The sequence below is a fragment of the Dothidotthia symphoricarpi genome (genome assembly GCF_010015815.1).
Source record: "Dothidotthia symphoricarpi CBS 119687 unplaced genomic scaffold P153scaffold_23, whole genome shotgun sequence".
In the NCBI taxonomy this organism is placed as follows: domain Eukaryota; kingdom Fungi; phylum Ascomycota; class Dothideomycetes; order Pleosporales; family Dothidotthiaceae; genus Dothidotthia; species Dothidotthia symphoricarpi.
In genome coordinates, this window is record NW_022985030.1 from 324588 (window position 1) to 349087 (window position 24500).

At 48.4% G+C, this 24500-nt stretch overlaps 7 protein-coding genes across 7 annotated transcripts; 6 read left to right on the forward strand and 1 right to left on the reverse strand.

Annotated features, from left to right (window-relative positions):
* Positions 1-545: 545 nt before the first annotated feature.
* On the forward strand, positions 546-1448 carry P153DRAFT_302168 (uncharacterized protein; the record flags this gene model as incomplete). Its single annotated transcript, XM_033664437.1, has 1 exon — positions 546-1448. The coding sequence occupies one exon, from the start codon at positions 546-548 to the stop codon at positions 1446-1448; it is 903 nt and encodes a 300-aa protein (XP_033518845.1).
* A 426-nt stretch (positions 1449-1874) lies between these two features.
* P153DRAFT_301855 (uncharacterized protein) lies at positions 1875-2183 on the forward strand (the record flags this gene model as incomplete). Its single annotated transcript, XM_033664411.1, has 1 exon — positions 1875-2183. A coding segment is annotated over one exon (309 nt), but the record flags the coding sequence as incomplete, so codon positions are not given.
* A 3691-nt stretch (positions 2184-5874) lies between these two features.
* On the forward strand, positions 5875-6603 carry P153DRAFT_302356 (uncharacterized protein; the record flags this gene model as incomplete). Its single annotated transcript, XM_033664446.1, has 1 exon — positions 5875-6603. The coding sequence occupies one exon, from the start codon at positions 5875-5877 to the stop codon at positions 6601-6603; it is 729 nt and encodes a 242-aa protein (XP_033518847.1).
* A 473-nt stretch (positions 6604-7076) lies between these two features.
* Positions 7077-8945, reverse strand: P153DRAFT_390499 (uncharacterized protein; the record flags this gene model as incomplete). Its single annotated transcript, XM_033670938.1, has 6 exons — positions 7077-7156; positions 7206-7444; positions 7499-7917; positions 7965-7997; positions 8049-8180; positions 8238-8945. 6 exons carry the CDS (start codon positions 8943-8945, stop codon positions 7077-7079), a joined length of 1611 nt encoding a protein of 536 aa, XP_033518848.1.
* A 3910-nt stretch (positions 8946-12855) lies between these two features.
* On the forward strand, positions 12856-15149 carry P153DRAFT_132328 (uncharacterized protein). The gene is made up of 4 exons (XM_033662052.1): positions 12856-13714; positions 13770-14530; positions 14591-14722; positions 14775-15149. The coding sequence occupies exons 1-4, from the start codon at positions 13255-13257 to the stop codon at positions 15096-15098; spliced, it is 1677 nt and encodes a 558-aa protein (XP_033518849.1). The 5' UTR covers positions 12856-13254; the 3' UTR covers positions 15099-15149.
* A 1226-nt stretch (positions 15150-16375) lies between these two features.
* On the forward strand, positions 16376-17119 carry P153DRAFT_370881 (uncharacterized protein). The gene is made up of 3 exons (XM_033669131.1): positions 16376-16718; positions 16769-16884; positions 16949-17119. Exons 1-3 carry the CDS (start codon positions 16585-16587, stop codon positions 17050-17052), a joined length of 354 nt encoding a protein of 117 aa, XP_033518850.1. The 5' UTR covers positions 16376-16584; the 3' UTR covers positions 17053-17119.
* Positions 17120-18812: 1693 nt separating this feature from the next.
* Positions 18813-20574, forward strand: P153DRAFT_361168 (uncharacterized protein; the record flags this gene model as incomplete). The annotated part of the gene is made up of 3 exons (XM_033666968.1): positions 18813-18896; positions 18947-19063; positions 19114-20574. The coding sequence occupies 3 exons, from the start codon at positions 18813-18815 to the stop codon at positions 20572-20574; spliced, it is 1662 nt and encodes a 553-aa protein (XP_033518851.1).
* Between the last annotated feature and the right edge of the window lie 3926 nt (positions 20575-24500).

Below are 24500 nucleotides of genomic sequence, written 5' to 3' on the forward strand. Positions count from 1 at the left end.
GCATGCTTTGTAGAGGAGCATCAACTTAGTGCCGGAGATTGGTCGCACATTCGGGGAGCCAAGTGCGGTCCGCAGAAACTACGGCTGCGCTAGGCCCATATGTGCGAAGTACCGTTGGGTGACAGTGGGGGGTTGGAGTAGGAACGTGGCATCCTGAGTAATGTCTGGCGTGCATGTTGCACGTAGACACGGTCGATCAGGGCGTGTTCTGGCGGCGTTGGGGACGGGATCGTCGTCGTGGTAACGGGTTGGTAGCATGTGAATACGACCTGGCTCCAGCACGCAGCCGTGCACATTATTCAGAGGGACGCAGGCGCAGGGTGGGGCGGTGTGGTGGAGGGAGGGGATGGCAGGAAGGACGCGCGAAGTCGCTGGAAGGATCGACATGCCAAACTGCGCTGCTGTCGCTCTTCTTGGCTAATGACGCAGCGCCCTGGCCGCCGCCCATGTTATCGCTGTCGTCTGAACCGTCCCCTCGACTGGCGCTGCATCGACTATCAATGCAGCGATTGGCAATCCCTCGACTCGCAGCCCCCTAGATCATCATGTCTCTGGTCCTGGGCCTGTTCCTCGGTGGCTGCGTGACGGCCATCCCCATCGTCACGGGCGTCGCCGAGGGCGTCGAGTACCAGAAGAAGCAGAACGCAGAGGCGGCAAGCGAGACGCGCATGATCAAGTTCAACCTCAACACGGCGTGCGACGTCCAGGACGACATTGCAAAAGAGGAAGTCGACAACGGGACCCTCGTACTGCGTCACGACAAGGTCTGGATAGTGCCGCGCGACCAGGACGGCAAGCCGCTCCCGCCAGACGACCAGGTGAAGATGGACCCGCCCCTCCATGCCTTTGCCGGCTTCTACATCCAGTACCCCGACGAAGACCGGAGCCCGCCCCAACGAGGCCTGGTGAGCACCATCTCAGACGACCCGCCCATGCTCAACTGGCTGTACTGCGACCGCGCGACGTACGAGCTGCGCTACGGCAACCGCACCACGTCCATCACCCACATTGTCGGCGAGTGGGACTGGACCGAAGACGAGTCGAACCTCATCCTCGATGGCTGGGAAGGCTTCGTTGCCATCGACGAATGGGACGGCGCCGACACGGACCCCACAACACCCTGGGGCCGCGAGGGCCTGCGCTGGGCGCTGTACTTTGACAAGGACGACAATGGGCTGAAGGGCAAACACAAGGGCAGGGACATGTTTGAAGTCATGCTTCAGCGGAAGATGCAGAGCGAGGAGGATCAGCTGAAGATGATGGAGGCGGCCGAAAAGAAGATGCAAGTCAAGAGTCGTGGCGGGCTGAGCACGCAGTTTTCTGCTCCCGCCAAAGAGAGAGACGAGGCCTGGGTCAAAAAGTATGGCAGACACACCGAAAACGAGAAGAAGAAAGCCTTCGACGTCGACGCCTCAGCCTTGCCTTGGGAGGGGGGAGAGGAATCTTGAAAGACGTCATCGGACCTCAACAGATACCCAAAAGGCAGAGACTTGGAACAGAACCTTGCCATCAGTGAGAAGCAGAGGTACTTGATAGACGACTGGACCTATCGCATGGCAGCCGCGCCGCATCAGCCCCACCCGCTCGAGAGCGCCTGAACCTCGACAGTGCGCAGCCTCGTTTCAGCCTCGTCCCTGCAGGCGCCGATAACCAGACTCAAGCCACTTGCTAGCACGCAGGTTGTCACCATTCATTGATGGCTGGTATGTTGTCTTGCATTCTGACATAGCCACACATGCATGGGCTTCTCGTCCTTTCGGACGCCGTGTGTATGTCTGAGACATGCAACTGGCATGGTTTGGATACAAGTATATATTGACCAAACCTGATCAACATACCGAGCTTTGCACAAACATTTCACTTCAATCACTGCGATGCCTTCTCAACGTGAGATCTACCCATCGACGTGGGTCCCGACAGACGTCTTGGAACTATGCGACGACGGTCGCTGTATCGGATACGCGCCATCCAAGCGCCGCAAATGCCTAAACCCGATATCATATGCAAACTCGCAAGCCTTGAATTCTCTCGTTGAGAAGATTGCCAACCAACAACCAGATCCTGTGTTGTTACGACCAATATTGGAGCAAATGGCTGTACATGGGCTTTGTCAACGAAACCACAAGCCTCAAGTCCACGAGATGATGGAGAAATGGGCAGACCGGATTATGGCTGCTTTTCCTAATGCGGAAGCAAATACTACACGCTCGACTACATCATCCCATACGTCGACCTCCGATGCGGCGACTGTTTCGGGACGATCGAATCCCTCAACAGCCTCGTTGTTTTCCTCTCTTCCAGGAAGGTCCGAAGCTGAGACGCTCCAAGAGACCACTGCGGCAAGGCGGGAAGCAATGCAAACTGTGCAACGACATCTTGAGAGACTGCAGTACGCACCATACTCTTCCACTGTCAGTCCGTCACTTTCTCGTGTGTCAACATCCGATATCTCGCTTTTAGATTTGTCGAGATCGTCCACATCTGTCTCCAGAGCTTCCAATAGCGCACGGACTCAGTCCACAACTGAAAGAGAGGTCCCAATCCCGACCACACAGGGACATGCTGAACCCGGAATTCCGTCAAGAATTGTTCCGCCAGCTATTCAGACATCCCTTCCCATGAATCGTTTATCAAGCTCTTCAACGATAACTTCGTCAACGCCAACGACTGCCACCCTCCCCGTAGCCGGACAATGCACGCGTCAACACGCCCGTCGCATAGCTTTTGACGAAGCATGCCCTATCTGCTGCCGGGACACACTCCTCTCTTCCCTTGACCCCTCGGAGGTAGTATGGTGCAGATCTGGTTGCGGTCGTTCCGTGCACAAAACATGCTTCGACACCTGGCGCACAACGTGCGAAACCTCTGACCCGCCCCGGGCCCCAACCTGCGGAATATGCCGAGAAGTTTGGGCACCGGACTGTGAGTGCTGCGCTCGTGTCCATGTTCGTCGGCGATCAGTTGAGCCTGAGTGTTCTATCTGTCGCGAAGAGATGTTACGGGGCGAGGAGCTTGAGTGGTGCAAGTCAGGTTGCGGGAAAAGCGTGCATAAAGACTGCTTCGCTCCATGGCGTGCACAGTGCGAGGCTGGTCAGAGAATGGCGAGTTGTGTGAGCTGTAGGGCGGAGTGGGCGGGAGAGTGTGGATGTTGAGGTGAGAGCAGGACATAAGTCTGGTTCGTTTCTGAGGCGTTCGGGTTAGGTATGAGTTGGTTATTCGATCGTTGCGCCCTACGATTGATCTCAACTACTACCAGGCTTATAGATCTCCATGTTCATCATGTGTCAGTTTTGCAAAACTATCAGTCTGCCGACAACGTGTGTCTGCCTTAACCCTCATGCCCTATCTACTAACTGGTTTGCTATATCATGCATGCCTCAACTCCACGACTAGTCATAGATAAGTGATCGCTTGATCATGGTGACGAAAGCTCTTGCGAAGTTTTCAATACTCAGTGTGACCGACTCAGTATGGGTATCGCTCGCTCCTTCTCCATGCTGCAAGCGGATTAAAGATAAGTGACGTAGTGGTGCCTCAACTCAGGTGCGAGACAAAGCCACATTCATCTACAATCCACACACTTCTGAATCTCACACATTCTTCTACAATGCTCTTAATGACCTTGTCTCTCCCCTCTTCCATTTCTCTTCCGTCTTCGCCTCAAACCCGACGTCACTTCCTCAAAGCACCCTAACAACTACACGGACAGCATGGCCGAGAACATCACCTTCTCAGTCTGCGTCACTACAACATCCCATCCCACCGTCACACTGGATAAGCTCTAAGACTCGCGCCGACAGAACACAAACCGTAGAAGAACAGAAACCCATCATTACCAACCCGCCAATCGCTCAACCCCGGTCTTGCGAGCAAAGGCTACAAGTAGTCAGAGATATCGCCGCCGGAAACGTCGTATTAAAAGTCAGAGATTTGTGAGTGCTTCGTTACTTGCCGTCAGGGTCTGCCAAATGCTCTTGATCGATGCCTGAACGCTACGCGGTCACTCGCGCATGGCATTCGGAACAACTATGATACCGAGAGGATGCTGTGCTGTAATAGCAAATACCGTAGGCCTATGTTGAGGAGAAGCGACCCTCAATACTAGCCAAACCGATCTATACCATACGATTCGACTCAACCGAGTGAAACGGTCATCTGCCGAAAATTGCCTCGTCAAAATGATCAATTGGGATCTTTGTGCGCGTTTCTCATCGATAAGGCAGCAAGGTATCAAGCAGCCACCGAGAGGTGTCAAATACAAATGGGAACCGCATATAAACGCGCAGAAGAAGTTGCAACCCAATACACTAATTCGTCCATCTCAGTCGCCGAGAAGGAACAAAAGTTGTACGAGGCTTCCGCTCTTGCCCGTACTGCGCTTCATACCGCAGAGGTACTTCATGGTGCGTTCTGGTAGACTTCGCTGGCAGGAGACATTCGAGAGAGTTTCGTCTTCTCGGTTGCCTCAGGCAAGACTGACGCGGCTCGTACCTCTCGCGCGGTGAAGGTAACACGGTACCAAACAGCCATCGAGATGCTCTAAGACGAGATCCACAAAACCTACAAACTGGCCAAAGAAGCCGCAACGCATCATGCCAGCTCATGCACCTCAGAAGCTGAGAAATATCAACGGCTGAAGAAAACTCGATTCTTCAGGGAATTGAAGAACAATTTCCATGAACTTGCTCTTGCCCGCACTCCACTTGTTGTAGCGGCAGAATTGCGTGGCACATTCATGGAGCCTCTCGCCATGCGTGAGGACTTGGAATGCGTCGAGTTCTGGCAAAAGCTGCGAACTAGGGATGTTCGGGCGAGTTTTCTCGGTCACATCTCGTTGATCGTAGATCCGCTGTAAGTTTTTGATTCATACGATTTCATGATACTTACCTGCCCAGTCAATTGTTTGAGCACCAGGTTGCCAGACACATGCTGACCCGGCGTTTAAAACATTCATGCACCTTCATACGCTCCTACATCATTGTCCTCAAATCCATCGAGCTGCGCTTGCAGCGGCAATAGACAGACTACATGATTCGAGCATAACGAAAGTCTCGTCCAGCGCCTTGTTCAAAGGTGTGCGGATGCGGAATTCGGCCCTTGGATTCACCATCTACTGTTGCCAAAGACAGGGCACAAGTACGACTACTACGGCGAAGCGGTTTCAGTTGCGAGGACGACGGCATCATGAACGCACAATGGCCCACGAGGGTGTCAGGCAGAGGAGCTGACGGCTCGCTGTAAGGCATGAAGCCGCATCATGTTCATTATAGCTGTGTAAAAAACCGACAGGACTATACGCAATACATAAGGCCAGCTAGGCGTATACAGGAAAGGTTCAAGGTTGATGAGTTTCTTGCTAAGATTGTGTGTAGTTGTCTCAACGTTCTAAAACTTTGCCGCAGCTCCGGCTTTGACACTTGGCCGCAAGAGGCGGCACTACGCCGACGCAATTCCAATTGGATACGTGCTCCACAGGAATGAGCACGAACCAGTATTCAGCTAAGAGCTGACTAAACATTGTGCTTAAAGTCTCTTCGCCGCTCGCGCTTCAAAAATTAGAAAGTTCACCCAGCCTGAAATTTGACGTCAGATTTACGCCTCCATATCCTGAAGTTGAAAGCGCTGGGGAGATCGTACATCGCTGCTCCCAAGAACCGCCTGCCCCCATCGAATGGGCTGGTGGTCCCGTAGCTCCGAGACATTCCATACCACATACACTCTCTCATACTCAATCAACCACTTCTCACGCGATGGATGCATAGAAAGCCCTGAGGCGACGGCGAGCGCGCTTCAGCGATTGCACAAAACTCTGACACGATGAGACGCAAGGCCATGGACATTGATGCCCTCGTCGCGCAGATGGAGACGATGGGCATGAACGATGTGGCCGCCACGAAGTCTGATGTTGACACGCAGCCTTTCCGCTTCTTCGACCTGCCTTCCGAACTGCGCCTGCGTGTGTACGAGCTCTGTCTCATCTTCCCCAAGACGATAGATCTCGACCCGACAAATTCTCGCACCATTGCCCCACACCTCCGCCTACTCCGCGTGAGCCGCCGTATGCACGACGAGGCCTCGCGGGTCTTTTACGGCGCGAACACGTTTCGATTGTTCCCTATCCACGGCAGCTACATCAACAAGAAATACCCGCTACTCGCATGGCTACCTCGTAGGCACCGTGCTCTCATAACGAGACTGGAGTTACGCCTCGGTCCGGGCTTCAATAGGCCACCGAAGGCATGGGTAGTGGACAAGCGTCTTGGGCTCCCAGCGGCGACCAAGGTTTACAAGCTCAAGATCTTCGTCGAGATTGACCCTGCGTCGAGCGACGTCTTCGAGGGCTTTAGGGTTGCCGCCGACTTCTTCACCGAATTTTGCGTGAGCTTGCTGAGAAGCTTGTTCACCCAGGTGCCTTCGATACACGAGGTCGAGTTCGACGCCTATCCCAGCGTCTCAAAGTCGAGCCCGCTGCTAAAGGGCTTGTTGGAGGAGACGTCGTTAAATCAGAAGCGCATAACGTGGGGTCCTGAGAGGGGCTGGGACAAGATTGTCGAGGTCGACCTAGCCAATGTGCTGCAGAAGATGGGTCTTGGGGCCCTCTAGTTGCTCTTTGTACAAACATCTGGCGTGGAGGGTTGCGATCACCGTTGACATGACTATCGCTCTTTTGCTCAAGTATGATACAGTGATTAAATCTCAAATGACGGCCATGGTGCCTCCGTTCCATGCGAAGATATGGTCGTGTCCAAGCAGGCGTCACATCCAAAGTAAACATGAATTCAATGAGTCGCGCAAACAGATCCAACCCTGTCCCAAACCAGTAAAGAAATAGCACACGCTAGAAAAGAATCGCGGATGTCCTGCCAAAATCCAACGTCGAGAAGTCATTACTCGCGCCATACACGAATTCATTGCCGAATAAATGAGAGTAGAGTGGTGACGCAAATATACACTTCGCTATGCGTCATGGTGCATCATATGTCGCAATCTAGCACCTCGTGTAGGGAAAGCAAGAGAGAAGCTCCGGTATAGTCCAGACGCCGCTGGTACGCCTTAAGAGCATCGTTCCTGCGATGCTACTGTCCCTGACCGTTGGTGCGAAAGGGAAGCTCTAATTTCAAACCTCCCATAGTCGCAGCGCCACTAACCTCCGTTCCTGGACAGATAGATCAGCGCGGCTGCAGCATCAAGAACGGGTGGCGTACGCAGATCCTCGGTCACATGTATGTTCGCAGAGGTTGAAGCAGAAGCCGCAGTGTTGGAAGTCTGAGCAACTTGAACCTCCATCGACGTCTCGTTGGTAGCAAGTGTGTCGTTTCGAGCCGGAAGTGAAGATACTTGAACGCTGCCGGCCTGTCGCGGAGAAGAAGCCATCACATCCTCCATAATCTGATCGGCATCTCCATCTTCTGTCTGTTGTACATCCATGCCGTGGTCGTTAGAACTATTAGGTATTAGCATAGATGTGGAAGCGAGGAGGCTTAGTGGCAGCATGTACCGATCTGTGTCTCTACCACCGTCACTGTCGATTACGTCCCTGCCCCTTGTTTCCTGAGTCTCGTCATGGCCGCTGTCATTGTTGTCAGCCTTCTTCTCCACGTCTTCGCCCTGATCTGGAGAATTGACGTCGGCTGGCTCGGAGGATATTGTATTACCCATCTGGCTATCGACTTCGGAGAGCTCTTGAGCAGCAATGTAATCCGCCGAAAGGGGTAGAGTGGCCGAAGGAGCATTCTCGCCAGAAGCGGAGGTAGTGTTTCTCTTCCTTCGCTTGGTGGTTGTTCCCTCCTTGTAATTCGGATCGGCTTTACGGCCAATCTTGACCCACTCATTGCGATTCGCATTCGACTTGGCGTTGGTTTCAGCGGCATGCAAGAGCTTTTGCGGTGAGCCGACTAGAGTGAGGATTTTCTCGCCCTGGAAACGTTAGCATTGATATGCGAACCGTCCGGCCAACAGCATACCTTGAGGAGGGTAACGGCTATGTTCTTGGTGGTCTGCCCATAGTATGAGTAAAGTTTCGGTACATAATCGAGCATTGAACATACCTTGAGAACGTTACAAATCGTCTGGATGCGATCCTGGAAGGTCATCTCTCTGGACTGCTCGAAATGCGACAGCAATTCCTTATCAAAGACAGGACCGTTGAAACCATTGATGTAGATTTTCAAAGCCTCACCCTAAACTTTGTTTAACTACATGGTCAACAAAATTCTCATGCTTGCCATTGTACTTACGAGAATCATCCAAGCACAGACTTCGATGGTCCAATCCGGATAAAATCCAGTGTTAGAACTACTACCCGCCTTCAGGAAGCGACGTATGTAGCAGCCAGTCTTTCTGTCCCTCGCATCATCAACACTCTTGAAAGCCTCCACAAGCTGTCGCACGTGTTTCTGGCAATCAGCGTCGGTTTGTGGGACAGTGGTATCGTCCGCAGGTCCGCGCCACATAACCCGGTCACATGCTTTCTGGGCTTCCTGCAGGCTAGAAAAGTGTAATCCACCAGCATTGGGCCGAGTTGGATACGATGTGTCCAAGAAATATGGAGTTGTGGTCTTGGAATTTCGAGTGGCTTTGGAACCTTGTTGAACTATGGGAGTTGGCCCTGAATTTGAAGCTGTGACTGACGTCGGGACAATGATGACTGGACGGGTAGGCATGAGTCCTTGAGGAATCGCTGGAGGCGGAACCAACGGTGTAATAGACGGTCTTGAACTCGAAGCTGGGTGTGGCGCTGGAACTGACGCTGGGACAATGTTGACTGGCCGGGTAGGCATGAGCCCTTGGGGAGTCACTGGAGGTGGGACCAAGGGCGTAGAAGATGGCTCTGAACTTGGGGTTGCTGTCGAAGCTGACGCTGTCGTAGATGAAGAGCCGTCGCCGGTAAATCCGCGGCCTTGCGGCGCAGCTGGTGGTGGCGGCGGCGGCGGCGAAGAAGACATGATCTGGGGATTAATATCAAAACCTGCTAAGCAAGCAAGTAAAATTTGGGATAAAGAGATCTTTATTATGACACATACGTTAGACCTGTTCGGATCGCATGTCAGATGGTCATGATGAGCGGCCGTACCTAGTTGTCACGGGTTTGAGTTTGAGTTGGTCACTGCAGAGAATGATTCCAGGTATACTGCGGCCGTGGTTGAGGTCGATAATGCTATTGGGTGCTTGTATGCATATTGCGAGCGGAGCGTTATATATACATGGGGCGGTGGAAACACCGCGTCAGTCACATGTAGGGTATGTTTCTGTGAAAGTCGATGGCGATATGAACAACAAGTGGGGCTTTCGAGATTGGGGTGAAGAAACGCTTTTTCCTGCGTGCTGGGCTGCAGGCCGTTGGACGGCCGTTCCCCGTAAGACCTTGCGCTTCAACGTACAGCAAGGGGGAAAAGCGACTTGCGCATCAAGATTTTTGTCGGATGCGACTTCAGTAACACATCATAACGAAACCAGGCTCATGCAATGATGGATATTCGAAAGTCGAACCGCAAAGCACTGGACCCTGCGTACAGATTGTGGAACGGAGGTCGCAATCCAAACTGCGTAGGCTTTCACAGGTTGTCGAAGGCACGAGTTCGGAATCAACCATCCTATTCACACGTCAACTTAGTCCCCGAGATACGCAAGACCATCTCTTACTGAAGCCCACCTAGCTCTCGCGAATGCGGCTGTGATTGGATACTTGCCGGTAGTTCTTTCTAGAGAGGTTACTGGCGCGGGCAGTGAATAGTGGACGTGTATCAGATCAAGAACCTCTTATCAGGATACCATGTGACATACCCGCAGGACGAGTACTTAGATCATCACCTGTTCACCCGCCAAATGGGGATCGGTACGATAATCGGGTTCCACAAGGTCCTACTTCGTCCTTCTTTGAGTGCGTCAAACACGTCGGATGTGCGTTGAAGGTCAACTCTTTTACTCTGCCGCTCCATATTTAAAATAACACTTCTATGAAGCTGCTTGGTGTAAGACAAACATGCACGCCATATCGTTTGGAAGTAGCAGCATCCAATTCACCCTCGATGTGTCCTGCGGCGTAAGAAGAGTGCCTTGTCAGCCTTCAAAGAAGCCGTACAAGACTCAGAATCTGCAGAGTAGTAGAAAAGGGCGAGCGCGCGGAGACACAGTGTCGTTTCTTGCGCTGAGCCATGCAGATACGTCGTTGGTGGTTGAGGACAAGAACGTTTGAGAGACGCTTGGCCTTCAAAAGGCGTGAATGCAACTCTTTTGGTGACAGTGTAATGCGTCAGACCAGTCTCGTAAAAACTCTAAACTTCGAGATTGCTGATAATGTCTGAACATCGAAGAGTGAAGGACAAAGTCGATCCGCAGAGATTGTATGTCTTACAGGGCTTTGTAACTTCATCTCAGAAAGACGCATCATTTTCGGATCCTAGCATCGGGTTTCGTTGTCGCCTGTCCTAGAACACACGCGTTCCCCTTGTTGAATGAGATTCGTCAAGGTGTTCTTGCGACTCGACGCGTCGCGTGATGGCCGATCTCGGTCTGCGACTCACGAACTGTTACAAATGACCCCGCTCGAGTGTTTTCAGCAATGGTGAATGGAGATAAAGTCTGGAGGAAGCTCTGAGCGGAGACCGAGTATGCAAACGGCTCGATAACGTTGTGGAAGTACAGGTGAGATTCAAGAGAGGAGGATGTGAGGTGGCCGTCCAAATTAGCGCAGGCACCAATCACACCTCGTGTTCAACCTCACACCTTCTTCGTCCTCTGTTGCCATGCTTGCCATCTCTTTAGCCCCTTACAAGATCGTTCTTGATCTCTGTAATCTTCTGCATACACTAGAGATGTAATCCAGGCTCTTGTTTGTCAGCTGCAAGCATCATTATCTCCGAGACCGAGTCGGAGCCCATGCGATCACGCCTGCGGACCGCCACACAAGACAGCGATTCAGCAGGTAAAGTCGTTCGATCTTCACAAGCATTCTTGCCATTCTTACCACTTTGATCTCTTGCTGATAAGAAAAGGTTGGTATTGAGTTGTCTCTCGATGTCGCAGCTTCTTCATCGTGTTGTGCTCCCACTTTCAGACCAACAAGCTGGCCATTGACTCCCGAAGCCGTATCTATCAGCGCCTTACCTTCTTTGAAGTGGATGGAATATCACCTTCTTCGCGTCTTGCTCTCATACATGGCGGCATGATTCTCATACGAGCCTGCAAAGCAAATTATTGTCTCAGCCGCCGTTCCGTCGTCCGTCATGGCTCAATCCAAACATACCGAACAAGGAGAAGAAAGGGATCCTAAGATCACGAAGATTAAGCATCAAAGATCAACCGCGAGGAGCCAAAGCCTCGGGGTGCACAGCGGACCCTTGTCTGAGAGTCCATCAGACCCGGACTCTAGTTCGTATTGTCGCATAGGTGCTGACCACCGATGATAGCTCCCTCCGCATAGAGAGATACGAACAATTGCCATGACAACATATTGTCTTCAGCCTGCTATCTCGTAAAACAGATCTGTGGAGGAGAAGCACAACCAGGTCGTTTGCCCATCTTGCCGACACTGATCGATGAAGGACAAAACTCTTGCCAATACTCGGCACATGCATCCTGGGAATCGTCTGCCACCATCATCAAATTTTGAGACCAACATAAGTGTTGGTGTTGTCCTATATCGGTGGCCCTGTCAGTACTCCAGGTTTGCCACGACATGTCATGACCTTGTCCGCTCGTTCTTACCAACCAAGTAGACGATTGCTTTGGAGTTTGAATGCTTGAGAGGAAAAGTTCAAATGATGAGGCCCGGCAAACGTCTTGGGTTGATCTGCCTTTTGTCAACAGAAAGCCTTTATGTGGGCCATGGTCAGCAAGTAAGCCCTAGGATTGTTGAGAGTCCATTGATATCAATGTGTATAGACCGCTATAGGTCGAGTCGGTTGCTCGATCAGCTCAAGGCGAATTATAAACACACACCAAAGAAGCGAAAGATCGGCTGATGGGTATATCGGCTTTCCAATGTTCTCAATCAATCCATTTCGTCCGACCTCCTACGATATCAGGACCATACCGCCAATGAGTTCGTATGCGAAGAAGCACACCCCATTGACCATCTCACTATACTCATATCAAAGAGGTACATCACTCCCGGGCTAGCGGTAAGCGGCGTACGCATCACCGCGAAATTCCGTGATGCGTCTGAGTTTCAGTACGAAGACGTCACGTCGTCAGCTGCTCTTGCAGACTCATTTGGTGCGGTGCGCCTAGATCTAGTATGTCCGGTGTGCTATGGTCAATACCACCGTCAATCCATACCGCGGAAGCCCTGGAACAAATCAGCAAGCTCGATGAGAAAGTCAGCCGTGTGAGGCGGCGAAATGACACCTGAGGAACCCGACCGCTCGCGAATTACCGAGTGTAGCAAATATCGTGGTGTATGCCTATTTCGTAGGGTTGTGCCGTTTGCGAACCCTCAGAAGAATGTGAGAGTTGGTTGAGTTGATCAGGCTGACTAGAGAGTGAGCAGCTAGTCCTCGATATACTTGAAAATACCCTAGCCCCTGCTGGTGTGCGGTCTATCGGCGACTCAAAGAGAGGGAAACACAAGGGTTCAATATTCAAGCCACTGACCTGCACACTAGGCCGCTGCCCGTTGACATACTCACCCATTTCGTGGTCCTCTGTCAAGCCATTGTGAGATTGCCAGACCCAAATTCGAATATCTACCGAGTAAGCTCGATGACTTCACCGGGCCGGCCAACTCGTACAATGTCTATAGTTTCCAGCAACATCCGATCACAACGTGGAGGCGCCTTTGTAAGGTGGTGTGGCTGCGGACATTGACATCAATAACAACAACACGAAATCGCGGTGGTCCATGCACGCGTCTTTCTTGCAAATCGAGATTTTATCGTTATGAGACCCACAGATTTGGTTCTGCAGACCGTTCTATCATCGTCATGTGGCTGTGCACAGCCTTTTCCCGTTTAATGGAGGCTGGGGACTATCAAGTGAAGGAGAGGGCTGCCCTTTGATTGGATGGCGACCCCATCTTCGAGCGAATATGTGCTCACGGCGTGTTTTCTTAAGTACTTGCTCTCACTAGCCGCACAAGGACTTCTCAAAATCGCTTCGGTCATTAGGTTCAACTTTCCTTTCAACCCAACGTCTTATTTCTTGTAACAATTTTGGTTAGCCAACTGCTATACGCACTTCAACATCACGATCAGTGACACTTGACTTTGTCATTCTCGACTTCAAGCTTTGCATCTACTTTCTCGCCGGATCGAGATGGCGCGCAACAGCTTGTCCCGCCCCTCTACCCCAGGAAATAGGTACAACTACCACGTCGCTTCGCCGATCAGCGAGCCAGGCCCTCTCTTTGGCCATTCAGTTGTGGACGTTTCGCAGTATGCCTTGCGCCCCGAGTCGCCCTCCTTCATCATGCCGCTTGGAGAGATGACGCCTCGCCTTGACTACGCTTTCGACACTCATTTCTCAGGTCTGCAGCCTGGTAGTGACTTCTATGGCCAGTTTCAATCAGGCTTTGACCTGCCTGAAGACGCTCACGACTTCAGCCGAGTCAGTTGTCCACTCCAGCTCAACCCAGAGGCTTCGGAGTTCACGCCCCGCGTCACGGATCTCTTTTGTGGGAACAGTAGCAACTTCGCCTCTGCTTTGGATGAACTGGAAGGCCTTCGAAATACCCCCAGCCGTGAATTGGCGATGGATCACAACACTACAGGATATGGTGAGTACTGTTGGCTTCGAGCCTTCGAGGTTCAGCACGCTAAACAGCTTTCTAGTCATGCCCGGCCCGTTTGACTTCAACGTTCCACATTACGCTACCCCTCCAAGCTCTCAAACGTCTGATTTTGCTGGTGTAAGCCTCATCAGCTTGGACACAGGCGACGTCTCTTACGGTATCGACGGCGAGCATGGCAACTCCATCTACCCCAGCATCGAGCCCATCCATGGTGATAATCATAAACCTGTCAATGAATCCGATGGTGACCTCAACTTTGCCGACTATCCTCAGGCGGAGCCCATGGGAGCCATCACATATTTGCCTACTCCCCAACAGGTTACTAAATCGCCAGCTACAACCAGCCTCGACATTGATGGAAATGCGAGGTACGACAGCAGTCTAGATGCTGAGTACGATGACGAAGACGACGATCAGACACCTGGTCTCACAGGCTACGATTCAGGTTTCGCCTCGGCTGATGTCACCCGCATCGGAGTCACTCAGCGAGCAACCGTGATAACCACAGAACAAGACATCACACTGAAGCTCAAGCAGGGGCTTGCTGTTTTCAAGGAGCATGAGGGGACTCAGATCACCCCCGGGCCGGATGGCGTTTTTTGGACGGCTCCGCCTCGAGACAATACAATTCCAGACTCCCAGGAGGCCAAAGACATATATCATGAACAGCTCATTGTTGCCATATATAACAATACTGGCTGCATCGAGACCGAGACCAGCAAGTCTTACCAGAATCGCTGGGGAGACGATGCTAAGTTCTATACGCGATGTGAGATCGAGGCTGCCGCTCTGGAAATACTGGTTAGTATTCCTCTAACAGACGTTCTCTCTATCTCTCGTTCATACTGATTTTTGTAACAGTCCTTAGCCATCGAAATCCACCAGATAGGATGGACCAAGCCTATCTTCGATGGACACATGCGCGAAGAAATATACAAAACAATGTTCTTCTCCTTCCAAGAGCGTTTCGACGCACTCATTTCATTACTCACAGTAATTGCGTTCCCGCTTTCGTCCATGAAATTATTCCTAACTCTTACGACAGATTTCCAAAAACACCTGTGAGGCCCTCATGAAGTGTGAGCGTCTTCACGCCGTTGTCGGAAATCCATGGTTGCTCGACAAGCGCGTGAGGAGCAACAAAGCCTCAAACGGTAAGAAAGCTTCTCGAATCGCCTTCGCTACCGCTGTGGAGAAGGAGGAGAAAGTCGCTGGGTGGTGTGAAGCACCAGAGGTAGGTAACGGCAGGAGTAAAGCCAATGGTATGAAGCGCGTTCGTGAGGACGACGACACCGGTGAGTTGAGCGCGGCTCAAGTCGCCGTGCGACCGACAAAGCGTCCTCGTCGTTCTACGAGAACTAAGATTTAGCTGCATTACGGGATGTTGGCCAACAGTTGTAGACTCTGGTGCACATAGCGTATGGCGTATTGTTTGGCACATCATGTTTATTGGTGTCTGTATGAGGCATATCATGGCGTTGTATACCCTAGCACGACGTTTGATTTAGCGGCGTCACAACTTCGTCTCGAGAGGATGGTTCTAATGTAGCTTGCGTTTACTTTTGAAGCCTTCTTGGAACCTTTACTGTACATTTGGCTCCCCAATTTAATTTCACTATCAATGTCGATGCAGTTGCTTCTTACAATCACTTCACCTCGCATTTTCCGTGGAGCTCTGTCCTTGTATTTAACGAGTGTGCCACGTATGACATATGTAAGTGTTTAATTTGATGAAGGCTTCTCCGCTAAGTTATGATATGTAAGTTGATCGGCTGGATAGAAGTAGCTGGGAAACTCCAGATCTCAAGGTGAAAGGGTCTGGAATTGTATTGTCTCGAAACGGAGTCTGTCCAAGAGAACGCCTTAGCAGAGCTCGCCAAAGCATTCCAAGAATTATACTGTAAAACTCAAGCTCCTCAAATTGTTGTTAGTAGGGGGAATATAGCCGCTGGAGATAACGAGAACTCGATTAAACTGACTAGATCAGCTCATGTCTGCAGAGAAAAGTGGAATAAATTGGGTCTTTCATCCCTCATAGGCTTAGTGTATGTGTGGAGCCTCACTCGTCCCCTGCTAGCGATGATGTAAAGTGCAGGAATTCTAGAGCAGTACGTTGCATAATATCCTCGTATAATTTGACCTCGAAATAATACCTGCTATCTCAATCAAAACTGAGTGGATTCGTCTCAGAATCCACAGATACTAAATACAGTAGATGATTGTATGCGGAGCTCTGAGTCGAACTTGTTATCCTCCCTTGCTGCATTCTTTTGAAGTATCCTTTTTAGTAGACTTCAACTCTTATCATGTCTTAACAGTGAGCTTGGAACTTTCGACACAATGTCAGCACAATAACTAACCGTTTATCAACTCACCACCAGTCATGTAGTCAAATTATACGAACCTGTTACAGAAGCTACCCATGAGCTCCGGCGTGCCGAAGTTATAACTCTCTCCTAATGAGTTCCAGTTGAGGAAGGTAGTACGTACTGTGGTATCCGATAAAGGTAGTGTACAGTGAAGACAGTAGTGCAGTAGCTGATGGGGTGGATAACATAGACTAGTACAGATGTTGCATCCAACTAGATTCTGCGCTGGTCTCTTCCCGTGTTTCTAGTGGAACCCCGGCGATATTCCAGCCATGTACACTACTTTGCCGGATACCACAACGAGAAGATCAGTTCCGTTTGCACATTACCCAACGCATAGCAAAGCGGGCCCAGGTCTCGGATATGACAAAAGACGGCATAGCCATCCGAGGATCAAGCGGTATAAAATCAGCGCTTTGCCTCAGGTTCTCTTTTGCTATCCTACACCACATCACATCACTACACACAAGCTTCAAACTATTCAACATGAAGTTCTCCATCGTTGCAGCAGCTTTGAGTCTCCCTTGCGCCATGGCCATGCCATCCGAATCGGGCCAGGGTCGCAGCTTGCTTACTAGAGCCACACCTAAGTTGAATCAGTACGCGACTCTTGATGATTGGTAAGAGAGTCTTTTGCATCTTGGAGACTCTGCCTGACTTATCTTTATAGCCAGAATGATAGAAACATTCTATACCATGCCGCTCCCGTTGCCTTTAGATGCTATGAACTTGACGGCAAGACTGGCGCTTTCTTCTACAATACTGGTCCCTATTTGGAAAGTTTTGGTAAGCCAAGCTCTATCACATATCATGTTCGCCAAGTTCAGCATAGTAACATTTCTTTTCGAAGTTTCCGGTTCGCCAGGGTGCAACCCAAATAGCCCTATCGTCGAGTATATCTCTGGTAGCGGGTGCAGGAACAAAGGCGCTTCAACGTCCGTCCAGATGTCGTAGCTTCTGCGTTTCGGGCATTCCTACTCAAATGGAAAGGCGCCAAATTGGCTGAATTAGAAGATTTCAGACAGAACGCACTCACTTAATCTCAAACATCTGTCTATATAATACTCAATTGGACCTCAATCTTGTGTTGTGATTAAGCAATGTCAAAGAGGATTTATATAGGGGTGTTTCCTCTATCGCAGGTTTAGCTTCACTTTTGCCACACAACATCTCCCGAAGCTAGTGTGTTATTGACCAAATACTCACGTGCTTCAAGACCAGTGTCACCATGGGAAGCGGTCAAAGTATGTCATTGCGCACAACAGCAGTGGACCCACAGTTTTCCGCATGCTCGTCAAGGTTTCGCGCGTTAGAGTAGTTATACCTACCACCAGGTCGCGCGTTGATATACCTCGAGCTCGTTATAGGGAGCCGTTGACCTGATCTTATATGGTCGGTATCATGTGGTAGGAAATATCAACACACGACCCGGTGGTAGCAAAGACACAATGTTTCGAGTTGGGTCCCTGCTTGTTAGGCAACCAAGGCAACCACGGCAAGTCGTGACTAGCTGTAGTCTATGATTTCAATCCGCGATGTGGACTCGACCCACTTCTCCTCCATAGCTATGACAAAATATTCGCGCCGTGGTGGGGCAGTCTCGGACGTGCCTTTCTACTATATCTACGCTACGGGCAGTTATCGCAGTACCTTCGTATAACGTAGCTGAGTGGGGCTTACTTTCCCACTCGATCGCTAGTATAATCTTAGTGCTGACAGCTTGTAGGAAATCAAAATCGAAAACCAATACATTTGGTAGCCCCTCAAAAGAGATAATCACGAGGAGACCGTCAGAACAGGAAAAGACAGCCAATGTTTCTGAAATGCAAAGAAGTACATTTCTCACCTATATTATTTGAACAGAAGCTATTGAATGTGAAATCGGCTGTTTTTGTTAGACAAAACATACTGCTCAAGTCTCATTATATCATAAGGTGTTTCGACGACTACTGTGTCCAGGTATCACAGGGTTACAAATTGACTTAATTCGTCATACCAGACACCTCCGGCTTCAGTAGTCCACTCAGAGCCTTTCACAGCCAAATCATATACGCCGTTTACTCGAGTCATTTAACCTTCATCTTAAGAACAGTCAGTTATTTTAAGAAGCCGTCTCATCGATTTTGATCTAACCTCGAGAACGTCCTAGCTAAGAAGAAAACACATAGAAGGCGAGCACAAGAGGCCATGGATCTTATCAACAAGGAACTGTGAATAGTTCATGGTGTTTAAACCATGCGAACAGATGATATAAAGAGCTAGTGATTTGGCCACTACAAAACCGCTGAAAACCGTAGTAGCAAAGATGTAACTCTGGAAGTTATCATACCTTTCCTCGCTGGATTACCTTGTCTTTCTGACTTCTACCATTTTCGAACGAGTTGGGATAGCTTGAAATTGCGGAGGCCGATAGCCTTTCACTCCCTTGTTGTCTTGGCAGATCTGGTGCGATATATTGTATCCCGACTTTGTCAAACTTTGTGCATCTCCTATATCTATATACGGTCAACTCAACTACCAGGTCAAGGATAAACAACCTACGAGGCACACAGACATCGGCAAACTCAACCACCGGAATCTTTGGAATGCTCGCTCCCGAATTCATTGGCCTGCGCTCGCCGGAAGACTTTGACTTTTCTGACTTGGTGGACACGCCGCCGACGGACGAGTACGATATATATGTAGACCAACGATCATTGGATCATGTCTTCAATATGCCGACGGCAACTGCAAGGAATCTCGAAAACGGAACGATAGCAGACCTTCGAAACAACGTTCTACCACAATCGCAGTCAATCGTGAGCAGTAAGGCTGAACCAGCTGGAATACGGTTGCTCACGTACTACAGTATGGCCAAAACCCAGAACTTCGTCGGCGTATGCATAGCAGAAGCCAGTCTACGGGCAACGCTGCGACCCAACAAGCGATGGTATCTAGCTTGTTCCAGCCATATGGTACTGCTTATGTGAGTGACTTCGAGAAGAAAACCAGTGTTGTATGTTGATGGAAACGTAGACTTCGAATCAGATGTTGTTCGGTACGATTCCGAGACGCGTCCTATCTCCTCAAAGTTTTCCACCGCTTACCGAAACGGATATCCGTTCCTCATATCGAACAGGCGAACAGAATTTGCAAAAGATTGAAATCAATCAGTACACTCAATCGATGTTATCTCCCAATCAGCGCAACGTCCAGCAACTTCACAACCCATTCGCCGCGCACACGTCTCTCACTCACAAAGCAACACGAACAGATGGAAGAACCAATGTTACGGAGGTGGGTTACGACACTGAAGCCTTGCCCACTCAGATGTTGTCAGCCAGGCAACTTCCACCTATTCAGATGCTGCCGAAGCTGGGATCATCGCCTCCCCAGATGCTACAGCAGATGGGACAGCTGCCCCGTTTTGGTAGACCGCAGTTCCAGAACGGTAAATCAGTAGCTGCATATCTCCACCAGCCGATTTGGTTCCCGTCGACAGGTGATTACGGTGTGCCTCAGTCTGTCCCTGCCTTGTTCAGCTACGTGGGAACCATCTACAACGCTTTGGTGGATACTAGCGACGTGTGGGATATGGTTACAAATCCTGACGAGGCGCAAAGGTTTCGCTCTGGTGGCGAGTGGAGCAACCCAACAGATATTGAGGCCATTTCACACCTCGTGGTGAATTCCGCGATCAACATTCACTTGCGAGGAGTTGTTGGCCTTGCGTTCAATCGCTCGCCAGATCTTGCGCAGTGCCATGCATTTGATGTCACGTTCACTTTCGCCCAACGAGTCTACTTTGTTGCGCTTCTGCTGGCGAAGTATAAGGTATTCGCGACTCAGGTGATGAATCAGTTGTGCATTGACAGATACGTGGCGAGAATCTGGTCGGTATTGGGCCGCAACAAGACCTTTCAAAACTGGTGGAATCGTCTGACCAACGAAGAGAAGCACTGGTTTTTGAAGGTATCCCCATATGCAGCTGTGCCAGACAAACATCCTTCTGATGAGACTCTGAAACAGCTTGCTGCGCAGACGCAAGCCAAGACCAATAGGTTGCCGAATTTTCGAAGCTTTAACATTGCTACTGTCTCGACAAATCAACATCAGAGCATGGGAGAAGAGCGTGCTAGGCTTAACCCGTTCGGCCACCAACCATCACAGTCTGCTACGGGTCCTACAAACATATTGCCTCAAACAACGTCGTCGCGAGGTAAGCGATCAGTTGCTGAGAGTGCAAACAACAACGTTAGCACCCCCACCAGGAAGCGCCGGGCTACCGTGTGTCTACGCCAGACTATAGAGTCATTGTCATCTGTTCCGGTGGAAACCCGTCAGCAGCAACCATCTGTCCATCATCCTCTACTCTTGGACAATTTTCAACCCCACGAAGACGCAGCGTTCAATTGGCCAGACACGCTAGGATTTGAACAAGATACTTTCTTGACTTCTGAAGCAGCCGAAGAATATAAAAACTACATATCTCCTTGAAGTCACCTTGACGCAGAGGTTAAAAAAAAGAATTCAGACGGCGAGTAATCTTTGCTGACTGAATGAACAATTGGAAGGTCTTGCAAAGAACTCTTTTCAAGACGAAGAATGCTGGTAAACGGCGATGGAAAGCGCACAAGGCCAGAATGTTAGACTCCTAGCTTGGCAACAGAAAGGAAGAACTTCTTTGTAGCTTCAGGGCCATGTGCTATGTCAGATGGATGCCTTGACAGATAGTCTTTTCGAAGCCGCCATTGCTTGAATCTTGAAATATTCTAGATCACCGTGCGATGATGCAACAATGTACTTGATCATTGAATTCAGCTGGTCTTGCACCAGTCAACCGTCCTGCTTGAATACCTGTCTCATAGTAAGATCTTGTTGTTTCGTGTGACCCGACCTGTTGGTGGCGCTCGGATGAATGGATGACGGAAGGAGGGACGTGATGCAGGTCCTCCCTACGTTGAGAGTGATCGCAACATCCTCAAATTATTGTCTCAAGAATGCTGTCCATTAATAGGACTTTTTCCGCCGTATATAGCAACCTTTCCGCGAGTTCGTGAAATTGACGTTTCACAACGTTGAACGTTACTCATAATAACCAGTACTTCGACAATGCTTCCATTTGCGTTGAGTCTTCAAAGATCTGGGTAGTCGACTTGTGCGACCAGTAATTAAGGAGAAACCAATCCATCGTCGAATGCCTATGACCATTGATGCCTTTCACATCCAAACAAACAATAGGCAATCCAAGAACCGAAGTAGTGGAAGAACCCATGTTCAGTGCAGGCGAGGAACCTCCCGTCACGTCTGATCGAGATATTAAATATTTGCAGGCGCAGCGCCGACCACTCGTACACCTCAGACGCTCAAAGCTTGTGGAGAATGATCATGACATACATCCCTCAAGTCTGCATTCTGGACGTCCGCCTATGAACCTATCAAAGTGTTAAAATCACAAGTTCATTTTCATTGTATGAAGATAGAATACCCACTCAAGCCAGTAACAGAAACAAGGTTGTAGGCAGATAGGTAATCTCGAGAGTCGTGTCGAGAATGAGCCCCCTTCAACTAATGGGCCTGCTCCAGACCAGCAATTACTGGCAGAACTCACAGGGTATGCCTCCCAGGACACTTATTTCTCCTTGGAACATGGGGTTTCTAACTTAGTACTCGAAAATATGATCAATCAGCCAGAAGTACCTACAGGCTTCCATATTTAAGCATCAGCCTCTGTCGATCAGTAACCCAAAATCAACCAAGGCGACAGCAGAGACTTTTGACCTCAGTACATTGACGAATCCTTTCATCCAAGAGCCCAGACAAACTGTCCTCTATTCAGAGCCAACATACGTCTGGCTGAGATTAGCAGTCATCCAACCATGATTCACCTCATTAGCAATCATGATCTGCTAGACAGAACAAGTAACAATACCAAGAACGTGACTCAAATGTCCAACATATAAAAACCTATAAACTACAAGCAGTTGGGGAAATCCTGGACGCTATCCAAATGAGGTCAGTGTTCTTGGCAAATACCTCAGATAAACGATTCACTTCCCAGACGAAGCTGACCCTTTTGATGATACTCAATATCGAAATGGAAAAAAGGGTTTGAACAACTCACAGTAGTCCGGATGGTTCACGTTGTGTTCTCAACATAGACTAGTATACCAAGCAATGCAAGAAACGAAGAATGAAATTGTACAAAACATATCGCTTAGTGAAGTAAGAAGGGAATCACACTCGGAGATGATATGACTCAAAAATAGAGTAGTAGCACAAACGCGGCAGGATTTGGCTGGAAGTCTTGTATAAGATCTAGAACAAATATCGCGCTGCTTCTATCGCGCCGCTATAGCCAACAACTCCCAACACGGTGTCGCTCAGTCGTGCTAGGTCTGCATTTTGTCTCATGCTTGTGCGCTTATTATAAACCCCATGTGAGTATAGTGATTTCATGATCAACGTTGCAGTCAAGGGTTTTCTTTGACTGCACAGTCTGACCCCTCGTAGAAGAACATGGACATGGGGACACGCACAAGAGTTGACGAAAGAAGTCAACTCCGTGTTCAACGTCGGACATGACACGGCGCTAATAGGGCCGTTGCACTCATTTATCAGTGACCAAGCCTGCCAAGACCAAGAACAAGATTCGAGATAGACCAGTTGGCCAATCAAGCAATGAAGAACAGGAAGCAAGACGGGACATCCCAGGCGTCGCACCATCATCGCCAGCACCGGAAACAAAAGCTTCGACAAGATGTTCACTACGGTCAATGCGCCCCCGGTACCGGGCGGGGGCCCCCCAGTACGGGGCGCGCTAACCCCTAGTACAATTAAACTTCCCCCTAGTACTAGGTAGTATCCCTCTATACTAGGGGCCTACCTACCTAGTACTAGGCGCGTATACCCCTAGTATAGGGGGTAGCTTAATTATAGCATAGGTAATATTATATAAAATAGTTATAGTATTAGAGAGTATATTAAGTAAGTATATATAGAGTAGTAAGACTAGTAAACGCTTACTACCTACTATAAGTTATACTAATTTTATAAGCCTATTAAAAGACTCTAAGTAATTAAAAGCCCTTTACTATATAATAATAGTCCTTTAGTTAAGTACTTAAGGTACTTAGACTAATAGGCTATTATTTAGGAAAACCTTACTCTAAGTAAATAAAGTTATATTAAATCTACATTACTATACTCTAGAGTAAATACTTATTAATAAATACTAAAGAGCCTATATAAAAAATAAGTAGTAATAATAACTATACTATATAGAACTACTAAAGTAATTACTAAGGGTATATACCTAAGGCTAAGCTAGTATTATAAAAACCCTTAAAGCCTATAGAAGCCCTTAGTACCTATAGAAGCCCTTAGTACCTATAAAAGCCCTTAAAGCCTATAAGTTATACTAAAGGTAATCTACATTAATATAAGTATAAGTTTAATTATAAAGAAGGAGAAAAGAAACTTTCTAGAAAGAATAAGAATAGGCTAGAAGGTAAGAAGAATATAACTATTAAAAGTAAGTAGAAGTTTAGTAAAGGTTTTAAATATAAAAAGAACTCTAAACCTATTTAAATACTTTATAGTTATATAGTCTAATACCTATATTAAATAAGATACCTCTTACTATCTAAAGTATTAGATTACCTAACTATAGGTTTCTTATAGCTAAACTTAACCTATCCTTTAGTTAATAAGGAGTACCTTATTACCTAAAGAATAAGTATAAAATAATAAGTAAGTTATTAGATAGAGTCTAAGCTAGGGCATAAAGAAGGCCTATTTATATAAACACTAGAGTAGATACTAAGATATATAGTAATAGTAAGTAGTAAACTGCTAAGGATTACCTAGATAGGATAGTTATATAGATAATTTCTATTACTAGCAGCTAAATAATTACTAATAGAGAGCTGTTTAACTATAAATAAGCTAGAGTAGTAGTAGTAAGTATTTATAGAAGAGTTAGGAGGAAGCAGCTAGAGCTTAGAGAGATAATAGAAGTAGATTAAAGAATAAAGACTAGAGTATTAGCGTATAATATTTTAAGATATAGAGTAGCCTTAAAGAGAGTCTTACTTCTAAAGGTAGATAGAGTAGTACTTAGTATAAGTTTACTAGCTAGACTAATTAATAATATAAAAGAAGTACTCTAGTTTATAAGGTATAACCTTAATTTTATTTAGTATCTTACTTATTATAGTTTTAGAGGTTAATATAGTATTTATAAAGAGTTTCTTATTTTATAGCTATAGAAATCCTTTACTTACTCTTAACTTTAATAATACTAATATATATATATATAAATAATATATTATCCTTTATACTTAATAGGTATAAGACTTTATAGGAGTTTAAAGGACTTTAGCAGAGTTTCTAGAACCCTTAATAAGTTTTTAGTTCTTTTA